Consider the following 15,436-nt stretch of genomic DNA (forward strand, 5'->3'; position numbering starts at 1 on the left):
ACAGTTTAGAAACCTTGGAATGCAGTGCAATTTTATTATTTAATCAAAAAGACAATGAAATATTTCAAATTTATTAAATGTTACAAAAGTCACTGCTTTTATGATATATAGCATTATCTATATAGGTGTAAAGGCTATTCGTACTTGCAAGAGTAGTTTGGCTTCCATACCTCAAGCAGAATCCTTTTACTTCTTATATTGAAAGTCTGTAACAAAAGCATTTTGTAGTAGTTTTTTTTTCAGAAATGAAAAAAGCTAAAGTAAATGAGTCCCTTAATGTCAGAGATTGATTTAACAGAGTCCACCAACCAGCAGTGAAAGAGTTGCTAACTGCAGTTATTGCTGGATAGAGGCTAACTTCACTTAGTGACCCTTTTCATACGTACTTTCAACTTCTGTAGATGCTTCTTATTAGTAGCTGCGTGTATCTAGGAAAATTTTATCTTCTCATATTAATTACTGAAACAAAATACATGGGAGAGTATAACGCAGTCTTGTTACGCCAAATCCTGTCCATGGTGCAGTGAGAATCTACACAGCAGTTTTCTTTGTGTAAGTAAATCCTAGGAGGTGTGCATCCATGATACATGCTTAAAAATTACAAAGCTATTCATCCATCCTCTTCCCAAAACCCAAGCATGACCTGTCTAAATAAATTATATTTTACCAGTGATTTAAGAATTAGAAACTCACTTACAGAGAAGACTAATAATACGCTGTTTTTGTAACTGAGCCATAGCCTAGTTTTTATCATCAGTTGATTTCAAATGTGCCTGAGCTGACTAGTCCTGTGACAGAGGATAGATTTGTAACAATGCCCTCATGGACAATAAAAAGTCAACTGGATTATATTTTTCATTGTGCAAGTCTTTAGTAATGTAAATTTACATTTTAGTGGAAGACTGTGTATTACCAGAAGGGGAGAAGTTAAAATATTTTCAATACTCCATATTAAGCTTAGGGATATTTCCTTAGAGGTAATACATCTTTTCTGATGTATTTTAATTCTATACCATTCTGTTTTTCATCTGAACTCTATTCAATGATTAGTGTATGGATTAAAACATCAGGATTAAGATACTCTAATACCCTTTTTTCTTAATATCTTACATCTGCACTGAATTCTGTACTTAAAGTTAAAAGTCCCTGTCAATGATTTATACCAAAGTTGCTGGTTTTTTCTATATAAAAGTATATTAATGTCTGTAATTTTATGGCAGTTTACCAGAGATAGATTAACTTGGTGGCTTTATAAGAGTGATTATGGCTGAATTTCCATTATTATTCAACTCTTTGTTTAAGGGCTCTATAGCCCTTAAACAAAAGCAAAATAGACAGAGATGATAGTGTATCTCTGTTCTATCATTTTCCTCTGTGAATGATCTAAGCCACATCTTTCTAATTCTCTGTTTTAGGTTGAAGACTCTATCGTCCCACCACTTGTTTCTTTGGTCCACAGTCAGAATGGTAAGTATAGATATATCAGCCACAGTGTCTATGAATTCCACAGTTTGTTTTAATTATATTTCAGTGTGGTCACATTCTTGGCACTTTTATTTTCAAGAGGAATGGAGACTCTTGAGCTTGCGGTTGCTCTCAGAAACCACATCAGTGCTTTTAAGCCACGAAGTCATGGGTGAGGAGAAAGAGGAGAGCCTCAACTCAAACAACAAGCTTCTGTCTCTCATTAGAGATTTACTGCTGCCTCAGTAAGTATAATATTGCTCCAGTAATGGGGAATAACTTGATACCCCAAGCATTTTGACAGTGTATTTGTTTTAGCCATCCTTTCTATGTTTAAATGACTAAGTCAAAAGGGGAATAGCAATTAACTGCTGCTAGAGTTCTTTGCCCAACATCTCCTCCTGGGTTTGTTTAGTATTTTTTCATATGCAACACAAACACAACTTCTGTGTGACACTCATTTATGATACTGTGCCTCTGGCTACTTTTGGAGCAAAACAGGATTCCCTCTAGCTTTTGGGCTGTGATTTAAGTACTTCTCTTTGTTCTTCTAATACAGTCAGAACATTCTAACGACATCTTTTTTGTCTATTTTCTATATTGTACCTTTATTTAAGATGTTCTGAAAGCATATGGAATGACATAGAAACTTTTTTTAAAGGAGCAATACATCATGGATTAATCCTTCCTGGTTCACCAGAGGTTATTGCCTCTAAATTGCTGTCTTTTCCTGCTGCCCCAAGCAGCAGAAAAACCCTACAGCAGAGTAGATGAAACTACAGCCTGTAGGCAAGATATGGTCTGGAACTTCATTCACGTGGTTTATGGTCAAATGAGGCCTCTCTTTTCATGGCAACTTGCAGGAGAGCATAAAGAGAGCTCTCTGTGTTATGCACACGTTGACTGTGAGCTGGTAACATCTGTGAGTAGAGGGAAGGAACACAAGACAGGTACAGTAGTGATGAGTCATCAGTCGTACTTTACATTATTCCATAATGCTGCAGTGTATTTTTCTATGTGGTCCTCAAAAGTTAATAATGGTCAATACTTAGCTGCCCCAAGTGAGAAAATTGTTCACCACCCCTACACTAAATAAGTGGAAAAAGGCTGGAGGAACGAATGCTGGAGTATCAGAAACCCAGTGTCTTTTCCAAATATGAGACTTTCTCTGCTAATTGAGTAATGTTCTTACAGTTTGAGGACCAATGTTTTATCCATGTAAGGTGTGTAGACTTTTTTTCTGACAGAGAATTGGATGGAAATCTAACAGTTCTGTTGAGAAACTTCAACACCTTTCTTCAAAATTTTTTCCTCTGGGCAATGTAGGGTGTATCAGTACAAATTAAAATGGCAACTGGAAATATTATTTTTAAAATAGAGTATATTTTATTATTAAAAGCATTATTAAAAGCTGTCAGATAATTTTCTTCAGATAGGGGAAGAGAACTGAAGTCAAAGGAGAGAGTTCTGTGCTTGCTCTGAAGCTTGCCCTTTGTAGACACGTCCATCTTACACAATGTTTCTCATTGAACAGGGGGGTGTGTGTTTGGAGGGAAGTGTCATGCTAATTACAAGCTAGAAGGAAAACAGCCAATTAACTTTTGTCTTCAAGCTTACTAGCTCAAAGGCGTGGAAGGGCTTTTTGGCCTGAGACTAAATATGATCCTATGTTGGGGACTTCAGCTGTGCCATCTTAGCATGCACTGTGTGGCAGATGTATGAAAAAGGGTCTTAAGAGCAGCCCAGGATCTTGAATCCAGGGTTTAAGTAATTACTCAATCAGTTTCCCCATCTCATTAATAGAGATGAGAAGGGAGAGGTTCTAAGAGTCAGAGTAATCTACTTGTGAAGATAATGTAGAGCTCTATCTCAAGGAATATGGGTAACTTGAAAGCTTGAAATCTCTTGAAACTGAGAACATTGGAGGCTGAAGAGCTTTTTGCTGATACTGTTTAGTCTTTCTGTTGTGAGATAAGGGATGGGAAAGAATCCAACTCAGCTGGAGGACAGTCAAAAGAGGGGAGGTATGTGATGGTCATTTTTCGTGGGCACTCTGTGGAGGGAAGTAGATATTCCCACCCCTTTTGGATCTACTGAGAGCTGTTGAAAATGGAAGGGAGTGACATCTGGTTTTAATATGGGATTTTCTTTTCAGGGAAGATTGTAATATTACACATTTGTGTGTATATTTTATTCCTATAAATATACATCTGAAATTAATTTGTTTAACTGTAAAACTGACCCTTGAAATAGAATGTGGGTCACTATGAATAAAATATAAGTAGATTTCATTTTGAGATAAATGCAGGAGTGCAGTGATAACTACTTTTTTTCTTGTCTTCTGCATCATCAATAAAATGGTTATTTCATTGAATATTTGTGCATTTACAGATTACAAAGTCAGCTTCTTCATAGGGTCTTGATTGAATTGAATGAAATAGTGTCATTAAATTTCAGTTCATTGAAAGATTATTTTCCTGAAGGTTTCATAACCAAGATGAAACCTGCAGCTATAGACAGTGAATAGATGGCAAGTGCTTTATATCCAGATTTTAAAATAAAAAATGGAAACATCAGCTCTATTTCATTTTAATTTCTAACATTCCTAGTTTTCTATCATTAAAAATTGAGCCATAATCAGCAAAGAGAAGTGTGTAAAAAAAGTTATATATTGAAGGTTTGTGTAGCTTGTTCTCAGTAGACTACCAAGCCAGTTCTGCAAGTATGAAATCCAGGATGCTTGATATAATATTCTTTTTTTAAGAGCTTAAGAGAGTTTACATCCCTAAATCTTTAGTTCCTTTTGCCAAGGTTGTTTATAGAAAAGATTGACAAAATAACTCCTTACAATGTAGTACCTGAAGTTCACAAAACCTTTATAAAATGTCCCCTACAGCTACTTGTGGGGGTGATAGTATGTAAGAGGATAAAAATAGTGCAGAAGGCAATCTCACCCCTGAGGAGTTTCAGCTGTACTAATTACCAAAGATTAAGAACAAGCCTGCCCTCAATAGGCCGCAGATGTGTCCAGTAAGGATGAGGGCTATAAAAGAGTGGGTTAGCAGGTTGAGAGGAGAGCTGGAGCTTGTTGGTTGTGCTGTGAGGAGGAAGGAGTCAGTGCTGTGAAGTGAAGAGTTGCCCATGAGAAATCACAAAAAAAGTATGGAACTTTTGCAATAAGATAACAACAGTTACTGTTACTAAACTGTTCTGTGTTAAGTGGCAGTGAAATCATTTGATGACTCATTTGTTTAAGAAAGTATCTCAAGCATAGCATATTTTCCCTTTTGAGAAGATTCATATATCCATAGCTCCTAATGGCCTTTATTTAGTCAATGTGTTTATATTAATTGCTAAGACATTGACTCTAGTTATCTGTGTTTTCTCATGTGGCATTTGGTTTGATGGATCACTGCACCTTCCCTTAGAAATATCCTTTCCTAGTATTGTTTTGGGAGAGGAGAGCAGAGAGTTTCAAGGAAAAGGAAGTGAAGTGAGACTCTTTTATTGAACCTCAAGAAATGAGGATGCTAAGTGTGCTAAGTAATAACAGTGTCTCTCAGGTGTAATACATAGAAAGCTTAAAGCTGTTAAGGTGGACCTTGTTTAGGGAACATATTGATGTGTTTGTATAAACAAGTATATTGCCAAGTGTCTGATTTTTAAGCTAGCATGGCTGATTCATTCATTTGTAACTGCTGTCCGGAATTACAGTTTTGGAGACTTAAATCCACATCTTAGGCAGTAAAAGATGACTCCTGTTATCTGAGTCACCTGATAGCATCTTTGATTGCCTCAGAAGATTTAGTATGGGCTCTGAAAAAAAACAAAATTGCAAGTCCCATTATGTTTGGTAGGAATATATATTGCTCATATGTAGGGCTCTTGGGATCAGTGTCTGCTAATGTATTACAGCATTTTCTTATCTTATTAAGAGACTTTTTATTGGCCAGTGAGAAAGGGTTTTCTTTGGGGAGCTGGAATGTGTTCTTTGTAAAAGAGAAAGTTTAATCACTCAAGACCTGAAGCCAATACTGACTTGTGACTGATAGTTTTGTAGGTACTCTAATGTGGTTTGCAACCCTACAGTGGCACATTCGAGTGTGTAGTAGCCATGACGCATTGCCCATAGGCTGTGTGCTTGTGTAGGAGTGTTAGCCCTTGTGAGCAGCTCCCACAGGCTACATCAAGACTGCGTGGCTGGTGTGCTTGTTCCTCCTTGTCATAGGCAAGCAAACCTCTCCCTCTGGATTTCCTTCCTGCATGGGTCAGAGTGCTGAGGTGTAGTGTCTACAGAGAGGTGAAGAGCTAACACATGGTAGGTGCATGGTAGCATGAAGGTGGTGAGAAGTCATCCAGATTCCTCGGTTCAGACAGCACTAGGGATCTCAAGATGTGAAGTAAAATTTTCAGTGATTTGCATGATTCCCCCTTCCTCTTACCAGAACGCTACAGTTTTTTATTTTGTGGAAGCATTTTGTTGCTCATAACATGGTAACATACCATGTTTTCTTACAATTAATCCTTTTGTTTGTTCTTGATTTATTCTTCATGGTTTTTGTTGGTTTTTGGTTTTTTTTTTTTTTTGGCAAATGAAGAGATTTGCACTTCCTGTTCTGTTACTTCCACGTATTTGGAGTAGGACTAGTTGAAGTCAAAGACTGCGTTTTGATATAACTGAGTCTGTCGTTTTCTATGCTTGCATCTTTCTCACTTGCATCATTGTATCCTACTGTCATCCACATACGTTTTTGTTTAAATACAGTAAAATCAGCCCTGTGTGTTGGGTGGGCATCACTAGAATGTTAGTAGCAACAGCGAAGTCCATTTTGTTTTTCACCAGCCTGTTTTCCCTTACCAAGATTTCCATGAAGTGATACTTGGAAATGTTTTGAAGAAGTTTTTCTTGGTTTATTTTCTGCCACAGCTCTCAAGAAACATTGGTTTGGAGTACTTTTATATTCTTCTGGTCTATATGACTTGGAGAATGAAAGTGAAACTTTCACTCTCCAAGAATGACTTGGAGAGTGAAAGCAATATTTTTGGAAATTTGAGATAAAATATAAACCTCAATGTGAGTTTCTCTCAATTTTGAGGAAAATGACTATGTATACAAAATATAGAGCTTAATCATATATAATTTGGTTCATCGTGTTCCTAAGCACTCAATAAATCTTCTACCTGATATTTTGAGGCTCATTTACTACTTGTCTCTTGAAGAATAGATTTTTTTTATGTGAAAAATAATATAGATCAATAAATAGGTCTTGCACCTTTAGACAAGGTGAATATTTTATAAATATGTTTTACTATAATTTATAGTTATAAAACATGAATGTTTTCTATATATAACCAGAAAATCTATATATGTACACATATATACACAGAAGCATGCGTATACATATTTTATAATTATATCTCTCTCTCTAAAAACATATTCTCTTATTAATGCTGCTTTTAAATTTATTCTGATGCTGGTTTTAAAATACTGTTTCTAAGTGAGTCTTGTTTGTTGCTTGTACAATTTGAAACAGCCTTGTATTTCCATTGTAGTTATAAAGTTTGGAAATGGGAAATGATGAGTTTTTAGTATCAATTTTTGATGTGTATCTCTTGACTTCTTTTCCCCCCCACTCTTCCTGCCCCTTTCCCCCTTGCCTTTCAGGTATGAGCACATTCTGCTGGCTCCAGACCCAATACCAATGTATGCTCTGAAACTGCTGGTGGCCCTGACTGACCGCAGCCCTGCTTCTGCAAGGTGATACAACTACACATTCTCTGTTGCTCTTGGTTCTTTCTCTTTCAATCTCTCCTTTCCTATTAGGGATCAGCAATAACAGATCTCACTATTGTACTTCTTTGACTAGCACTATGATTTAGAAAAATTATTGGAGAGTTTTTGTTATAGAATGCATCTCACATCTTTTGTGTCAGTTTATATGATCCTGGTTATTTTAATAACCAATAAATTGAATTGAATTTAGCCAATTGAATTTAGCTAATTGAATTTAGCCAATAAAACACTAGAGACAATATCTGAAGAATTTTAATGTTAAAAATTATCTTTAAAAATGTAAAAAAATCCCAAAGCAAACCTAAAACCTTATCAAAATTGTTGTTCAACTAAACATATTTGTGACTAGGACAAAGGTGGTGTGTTTCTAAATGTTTACACCAATCAATTCACTTGAAAACTGGTCAATTCTCCTGCAAATATATCTACCCTTAAAATTCCTGAATACAAATTTTAATTTTTGATATAGGTAGACTCAGTATGTTTAGACATACCTTAATATCTCTTCCTTCTTTTTTCAAAATTTAGACTGTGATGGACAGGAAAAAAATAAAAAACTGTGTCATACATACAACTTAAACTGTGTGAGTTGATAGTAATAAGGAGCGATCTCTCTGTCTTCCTGGATATGCCCAAAAAATGTGGTTATTCTTTTCATTGGCTATTGTCTCTTTGTGATGTCTGATAGTGTTATGGCTCAGAGGTTGATAAGCATTGTACCGTCTTGCTTTGATTTATTGAAATGAGCACAAGGAAAAAAAAACAAGGGAATTTAATTTGTTTTCCCACTTTTTATTACAAAAGATGAAACATCCTCTTTTAATCATTTATGATGCTACTGGGAATGGTGCTTTACTATACTAACAGACTACAAATTAACTAGGAAATAGGGAGGCTTGAGATTTTAAATGTTTTGAATTGTATAAAACAGTTTTCATTGTAAAGAAGCTGCTTATGCTACTGTAGGATTTTATGTATTCTAGAAACAAGTGGAACAGCTTTTCATATTTAGATTTAACCCACAGATATTCTAGTACTGTAAGAGTTATGAAGAATACTTGTGTAACCACAATGCTGGTTATGTTAGCAGCACATTTCCTCTTCCTACTGAATTTGCTTTATTTGAGAAATCATATGTATTTGCCATTATGTATGGCACAATCTACCAATGTAGGTAGATCGTGGATGCACACTCATCCTCATGGTCATCTGGCATCAAACAGGAATATTTTCTTAATATTATTAAAGAGCAGCTGTGGATAATCAATGAACTAATAATAATTTGAAATACCACTATGTCCAGCACTCTTCTTTAAGGATTGGCTATCAGATTCTAGATTCTAACCCATCTGTAATTGTTGTGTTTCCCAAATACTTTACAAGTCCTCTTTTACTTTCACTAAATTGTGTGTTTGGCTGGGTTTCTAAATAAGCACAGTTTAGGGAATTCCCTTGGTCTTTTTCCTTATTCTTTGGCTTCCCCATAAATTTTGCAGGAAGTAGCCAATGCTTTGAAAGCATGAGAAAGGTGAATAATATATTCATATTCATACAAATTGCTGGTGAACAAAATGGAAACCAGATGCATGCTATGGTGAACACTATATGGCAATTGGTTCTGTTTTGGTTCAATGAGTAATTAATCAGTATTCATGAAGCTCAAAATTACTCAAGGCATATGCTCTCTTTTGCTCCTTTCATTAGACATATAGAAAGTATCTGCAAAAATTGTGATGGAGAGTAAATAAATAACACTAGACTCAAATCCTGTGGGATTTAATTTGTTTTTGTGGAAAAACTCTACTGCATTTTAGTACTGATGAGAGTGATGTGAGTCACTGCATTGAGTCTCTGTGGCTTCTTCAAGCTTACATTTTACCCCCAATGCTTAGCTTTCAAGGATGGATGATTTCTCCTGCAATTTTAAATGAATAAAAGCAGTAGTAGCAAAAAGATTGAAAAATGCCACAATGTTGAATTAGTATTTACCGTGCTGTTGCAATGTGTCTTGAAAGTAGTTAATATTATTATTTTGATGTAAAGAGTGAATTGGGAGGAGGGCAAGGACTAGTGTGTGCTTTTATTTAGTTTGTTCCATATGATAGCTTGTTCTCAGGCATGTTCACCTAACAGTTTCTTGCCTTCTTGCTCTCCCTTTAATAGTTCTACCAACTTTCTTACATCTAATTTCTTCTTACAATCAGCTCAGTATTTGCCTGTGTGCTCCCTGATTGAGGCATCTGCATTTGAGCAGTTCTTATTTTAGCATTTGAAAGGAGACAGATAAACTCAATTTTTTTTTTGTTTCCTTTTTTTCATAGCTGATACTGTAAATTAGTTAAATTGTGATATCAGAGGAAGAGATTTCATCTTCCTCCTGCTATTTTTGGGCATTTCTGCTTTCTGTTACAGGTTGTTTGCTATATATGGCATAGACACAGATACTCAAGTTATGATTTTGATGTTTTTTAAGCTTACGATAAAATAGTGTAGTTACGATAGAGGTTTTGAATTCCTTTAATTAGCATTTTATAAGAATACAAAAAATACTTTGTACTCTTTGCCATTGCTCCACTGTTGAGGTAATTTTTAATATTCTCTGTTGTAGGAGCTCTTCCACTCCACTGCTTTTCAATTTAGCAGTGAAAAACTCTAGTGATATCCCATTAGTGTGTTGCTGAATTAGATCTGTCACCAATGTAAGTTCTCTCTTGTGTAAGATGTTAGCTGTACAAAACCCCAACTTTAATGTGTTTCTGTGGACACTTTTAGTTATTTGGACATCTAATCATATGAGCATCCACAGGAAGAAAATCCAGTTTCAGAAAAGGATGAGTCTTTTCTTGTCTGTTTTGACCTGAATGGGTTAGAGTATAATTGAATCAGGTACCCTTTTAGATGGGTATCAGATAAGAATTGCTGTCTGATACAACCTCATTTAGAGTTTACTAAGAAAATAGTAGATGTTGGAAGAGTGAGCTTTGAACCGAATTTGTCTATCAGTTGCCTGTTTTATACTTGGCTCAAAGTAAATAGTCTGGCTTTAAACCCTCTAGTAATATTCTATTGTGGCAATTCTAAATACTTGTTGCCTTGTCTTTTTCAAGAATTTGTAGTGGTTTGTAATAAGAAAAATTGTGAACATTAAAACCAGTGTGAGAATTAATAGCAGAGTTGATGCTTAGCTATATTGAGACTGCTGATTTCAAAAGAAATCACTGATATTAAGGATAGTTAAATTTAAGCTTTAGTTAATGATTAAATTCTGGACTACTCTGAATTTGCATTATTTTTTTTCTCCTTGCATTAATTGTTCTTGATGAATTGTACCTGTGTGTAAAGAGGTTTTGGAGGAATAGAACTTCTCACAGTAGGAGCAAATGTATGCAGCAGGCTGAGGTGTGATTTAACCATGACAAGTCTGCATTCAGAAAGAACAGTATCATAGGTAGATTGTCCTGTGTGTTTGCCAACTTAATGTATAAGCTATATGCATGGATAGGAAGTCAGACATAATCTATAACAGGTTAGGGGTTTTTTTTTGGTTCCTGCTTTGAGTCTTTTATGCTCTTTGCTGTGGTCTGTACCAATCAAATTGCTAGGGTTTTTTCCTAGTAGGGGTTTTTTGTGAATTTCTTAGTTTCTTTTATAACTATGGTATACCTATACCTGTATGATGCTCTTAAATGTTTTGACTGTTCTAATTGAATCTATACTGTGCTACTCCAGGAAACTTTTACTGGATTGTGATTCTTAAGCTGCCCTTTTGCCTTACAAAGAACCTTACAGAATGTAGCTGTGTGCTCTCTTAGGCAGCTACTTGGCCTACCTTTAGTCAGAAACTCATAGCATTTGGTAACATTAATGTGTCTGAAAGCTAAACCTTCTGAACTATGGAGACTGAATTTTAGGGGTTGCTAAAATAGACAATTTTGGTTTCAAGGAAGAGAGACAGTAAAGGTAATAGAACAGAAGTGGAGGATGGAATGTCAGATACTGCATCAGATAATGATCATGGAAGTGGGACACATTCCAGTATTCTATTAAGGGCATTTCCTGAAGGAGAAACACCTAACTAAAAACTAATAGTAAGGCACCCTTCTTAGATGTATGATGAAGGACAGGGAACCAAATTAAGAAACCTTTCTCGCCTCCTATCCTTAAAAATAAGTCTTCCAGATAAACATTAGGCTGCACTAAAAAAGAGGAAAAGTAAACAGAAACCAAACCAGGAAGGTGCTGAAGAGCAACAACAAAAAAACCTGCTGCTTCTAAACACCACAGATCTAGTACCTGTGAAGATGATAGATGGATCAACCTCATACATTGCAGCAAATTGTCCTGACTAATCAGAGTAACCATTGTAGTGTCTTTGGAATCATCAAGGAATTGTCCAATTTTCAAACATTGTTAATGCTACTTTTTGTACCTATGCATTATCTCTTAAAGACTGTTAAAGGCACATTTTAGGGTTGCTGTTAAGAAGTCTTTTCATACACTATTATGGTCTACATCAGTGGATCAATTTAGTTATGTTCCACTATACTCTGAAATGGTTTAAAATCTTTGCTCTTGATTTCAAAAAACAAACAGTAAAAAACCCCAAACAAACCCAAAACCAAACTCTTTGGAGTTCAATGTGTTGCTTTTAATAATTTGTTGATGTTATGCATAGATTGTCTTTGAACCTGATGTAGTTTCTTTGCTGCTATACTAGAGATCTAGTGCTTTAGTCCTTCCCTTGATTAATATGGGCTTATGCTAATTGCTTTAAAATACTTTGTTCTTCTCATTAGTCATTTTAATTTCCTAGTTTATGGTTGAAATGCTAATTTTGAAAAGTAGGTCTATTTCCTTCTATATTACTTCTCTGGGTTTATGTGTTGTTTTACTTTCTATAATGAATATGAATAAAATAAAATGGAGTAGTTCTGATAACAGGTAAGCCTTAGGGCCTAGTCCAGCTGAACTGAGCAGTAGAACTACATGTTAGAGGTGTAGTACATTAGTGAGAAAATCACAATCCAGATGGATTGAGAGAGATTGCCAGAGGATTAAACTGTTTTATTAGAACTTTAGGGAATGTTTATGTAGATTTAGAACCTGATTTTGGTTTTGATTATGCTAGTTTCACATCTATGAAAATTGAGTTGTAAAAACCCAGATTTTCCTTTTAGAGAAGTAATGGTAATATAAAACAGCAGAGAATTTTTATGATCTTGCTGTTCCTATTGTTCGGTGTAATGTTTGCATATATGCTGCTTTATCGAAAAACATCAGGCAGAAAGACTTGCCCAGAAACAGACTCTTGAAATGTTTTGTGTCAGCCAATAACAGTGTTGTCAAGTTGCACATCATTGTAATTCATATCAAAGGCAGTGGTCAGAGTTCATTATTGCAAGGGAGTTCTCATAGTCTAGTCATGTACAGACTGTAATACTAATCACCATTTTTAATGTAAAACACAACTCCTTAGTGTTGCATTTTATATAAGCTCCCCTTTAGTAAAGAAATAAGCTATTAACCTTAAACCTGTAATTTTGTTTCCTCTTTCGTGTTGCTGATCAATTACTGAATGTCTAACTTGTAAAAATGTGAGAGAAATATTTGATGTTACTGTTAAGTGAATTTTTGAAACGAGTCATGTTGTAAAGTTCAAATGATGTAAAGCGTTAAAAAGGAGCAAATACCATTCATTCTTGGGTTTTTTTTACTTTCAATAGTGAATTTTTTGCTTTGTAAATATAAGTACCAAATCAGGAAGAGTCAGCTGGTTGGGTTGCTACAGCTGGAGCTGCAGACTTGAGTGAATTCAGTTCTGCCATGAATCATCTGGTCAGCATGAAAGAAATCTAAACCACTGTCCAGTCCATTCTCTTGTGTTCAAGAGGTGCCCAGAGAAAACTACAGGACGGAGTCAAGTGTGTGGAAATACTTTCTGGAGGCTTTCTCAGCCCCCTCTGAGGGTTTTTTTCAGAACCCGTGTAAGATGGTGTTGTGTTCTGTAGATGGTAGCTATTGAGGAGTAATCTTCATTTCATTTATGTGGACTAAAAGAGATATTTCACAAGTCACTTTCAGTATATGTTGTTCTATTACATAACCACATGTATATAAAAATTTATCATCTTCAGGTATTTTCTTTGTATTTCTTTGTCTGATCTGATCACTTGCCATTTAATTTTATGCCATCATGTTACAGTTAAGAAGAAGTATAGTACTTCGTAAGTTTCTGGAATATTTCTCCTTTAGCTGTCTCCCCCAGCCTTTGCAATGTGAACAGCTATGCCTATTTTTAAAGAGTCCTTAGTAGGGTTCAAAAATCTATTGTGGATTTGACATTTAAAATTAATATCTTGGTTCTTGCTCTGTGCATGTCCACCAGTTCTGTTCTGCAGAATAATTTCTACTCATTTGTTCAGCTTAGAATGTGTGTAATATCCAGATTTCCACACCCTCCCTCTAAAGATTCTCTCTGATAACACATTTTCTATCTTTTTAAGGTATCAAACCTCTAACAAAAAGCCTTTTGTGTTTAGTGTCCTGAAGTAGGTTTTTGTTTTGCAAGAAAGTAATTTAGGATTTCCTAGAAAAACAGATCTTGCGTATTGTTGGACAGCAAAATTGGAGGCACAGTCTCATTCTGAAAATTATTACTGTATTAAAAATTCAGATTGTACTGATAGCAAGTCTTTTCAAATCAGATCACCAGTTATTTTCAGCCAGCATTGTTTATTTATATATAGTTTTAAATGTGATGGAAACAGTTAGTGTTGTTATTTAGTATTATGATTTGCATATGTATATCATGATGATTCTTAATGTTTTCCACACTGGGTAGGACCTAATTTAATATAAATTATGTAAGTCTATGAAGAACCAAAATACTTTTGAATCAGAATAACATTCTATGAAATAAATCCCGTAGCTAAACTCCTCTTTCACCAGCTTTAAAACAATTCCTTTGTAAAACTATGTAAGGCAGTCACTCTCTTGCTTGAGCACATATATATGCAAAGTTGGGATAAATCAACTTTAAGCTTTGTCTTAATGAAGTGCTTGATGTGACTTTATGCTTTAGCTAAGTTATGTGTATAATTTTCATTCAAGGCTGCAGCTTTTTATTGTTTCAGTCATAAAGGTTGGCAAGTGACCTTTAAGAACGGACCTATTGGCTCTAGCTCCTTCTTAGCTTATCTCAGCAGAAAGTCCAGCTGACTTTGTAGTGCTGTAGCAGTTGGGACCATTTCCACTGTTTGAAAACAATTGTTTCATAACTTACCCTCTACCACAAAAGCAGCTTTCTAGGTTCTGCCTAAACTAGGATTGCTTAGCTATTCTTGGTATTTGATTGTATTTTACTGCTAATGTGTTCACAGTTTAAATGCTGCTTATGTAGCAAAGCGAGCAACTTTTGCTGGGGTAAGTAGTTCCAATAAGTCCTAAGCATAAGTAGGCTTGTGCTGGCAAAACTTGATTTTGTTAGTATGATTGCTGTTACAGTAGCTGTGCTTTTTGGGAGTCTGTGGTGTTTAAATGACTTTCTTTACATTCAGTATTGTTATATCTACATCAGCAAAATTCTGTTTTGCAGGCATGGACTAGGCTTTTAATTTAACAGTTAGATTTGGCTCTGGAAATGAACCTCAAATATAATAAGTCCTCCTATCTGTAATCCCGGCACTCTCTTATGACCTGGCTGTGTCCAAGCTGCCATAACTGTCTATTTAAGGGTTATTAGATGGCCCAGAGGAGATTAGCTTTCATGTTCTCCTGACCTATTAAAGTAATTTGTTTCCATTGCATATGGAAAAAAATTTCCTTCAATTTAATGAGAAGAGAAAATGTCCTTAAATTTAAGCTTCTAAACTTAGAAATAAGGAGTTTCTTTCCTTACCTAAACTCTTTCCCCTCCGTTGAGTGTAACATTTCTGTATGCAAGAAAAAATGAACATATTTGTTTGAACAAGGCTATTACTTATTTTTGTTAAATGTCTACATGTGGGTGCATAAGAGGATACTGTTTTGTTGTGTTTTGAACAGTTTAGGGGGTGTGTTTTACTTGTCTCCATATCTACATGCCAGTACTGTAAAATGCAGCAGATCATCTTATTTTCACCCTTAACTCATATGGATTCTATGTCATAAAATCATTATTACATTTAGGTGAAGGCAAGG

General features: G+C 35.3%; 1 protein-coding gene across 1 annotated transcript in view; it reads left to right on the forward strand.

The window, feature by feature from the left end:
* Positions 1 to 15,436, forward strand: part of ULK4 (unc-51 like kinase 4) — a 211,241-nt gene that overhangs the window by 77,682 nt on the left and 118,123 nt on the right. Inside the window, exons 28-30 of the mRNA XM_054274292.1 lie at positions 1,416 to 1,467; positions 1,565 to 1,709; positions 7,130 to 7,222. Coding sequence (XP_054130267.1) covers positions 1,416 to 1,467; positions 1,565 to 1,709; positions 7,130 to 7,222 — 290 coding nt within the window. The remainder of the gene's footprint in view (positions 1 to 1,415; positions 1,468 to 1,564; positions 1,710 to 7,129; positions 7,223 to 15,436) is intronic.

Source organism: Melozone crissalis, unplaced genomic scaffold, assembly GCF_028551555.1.
Source record: "Melozone crissalis strain CALT ecotype California unplaced genomic scaffold, PUWL_Pcris_2 ptg000016l_1, whole genome shotgun sequence".
Classification (NCBI taxonomy): Eukaryota; Metazoa; Chordata; class Aves; order Passeriformes; family Passerellidae; genus Melozone; species Melozone crissalis.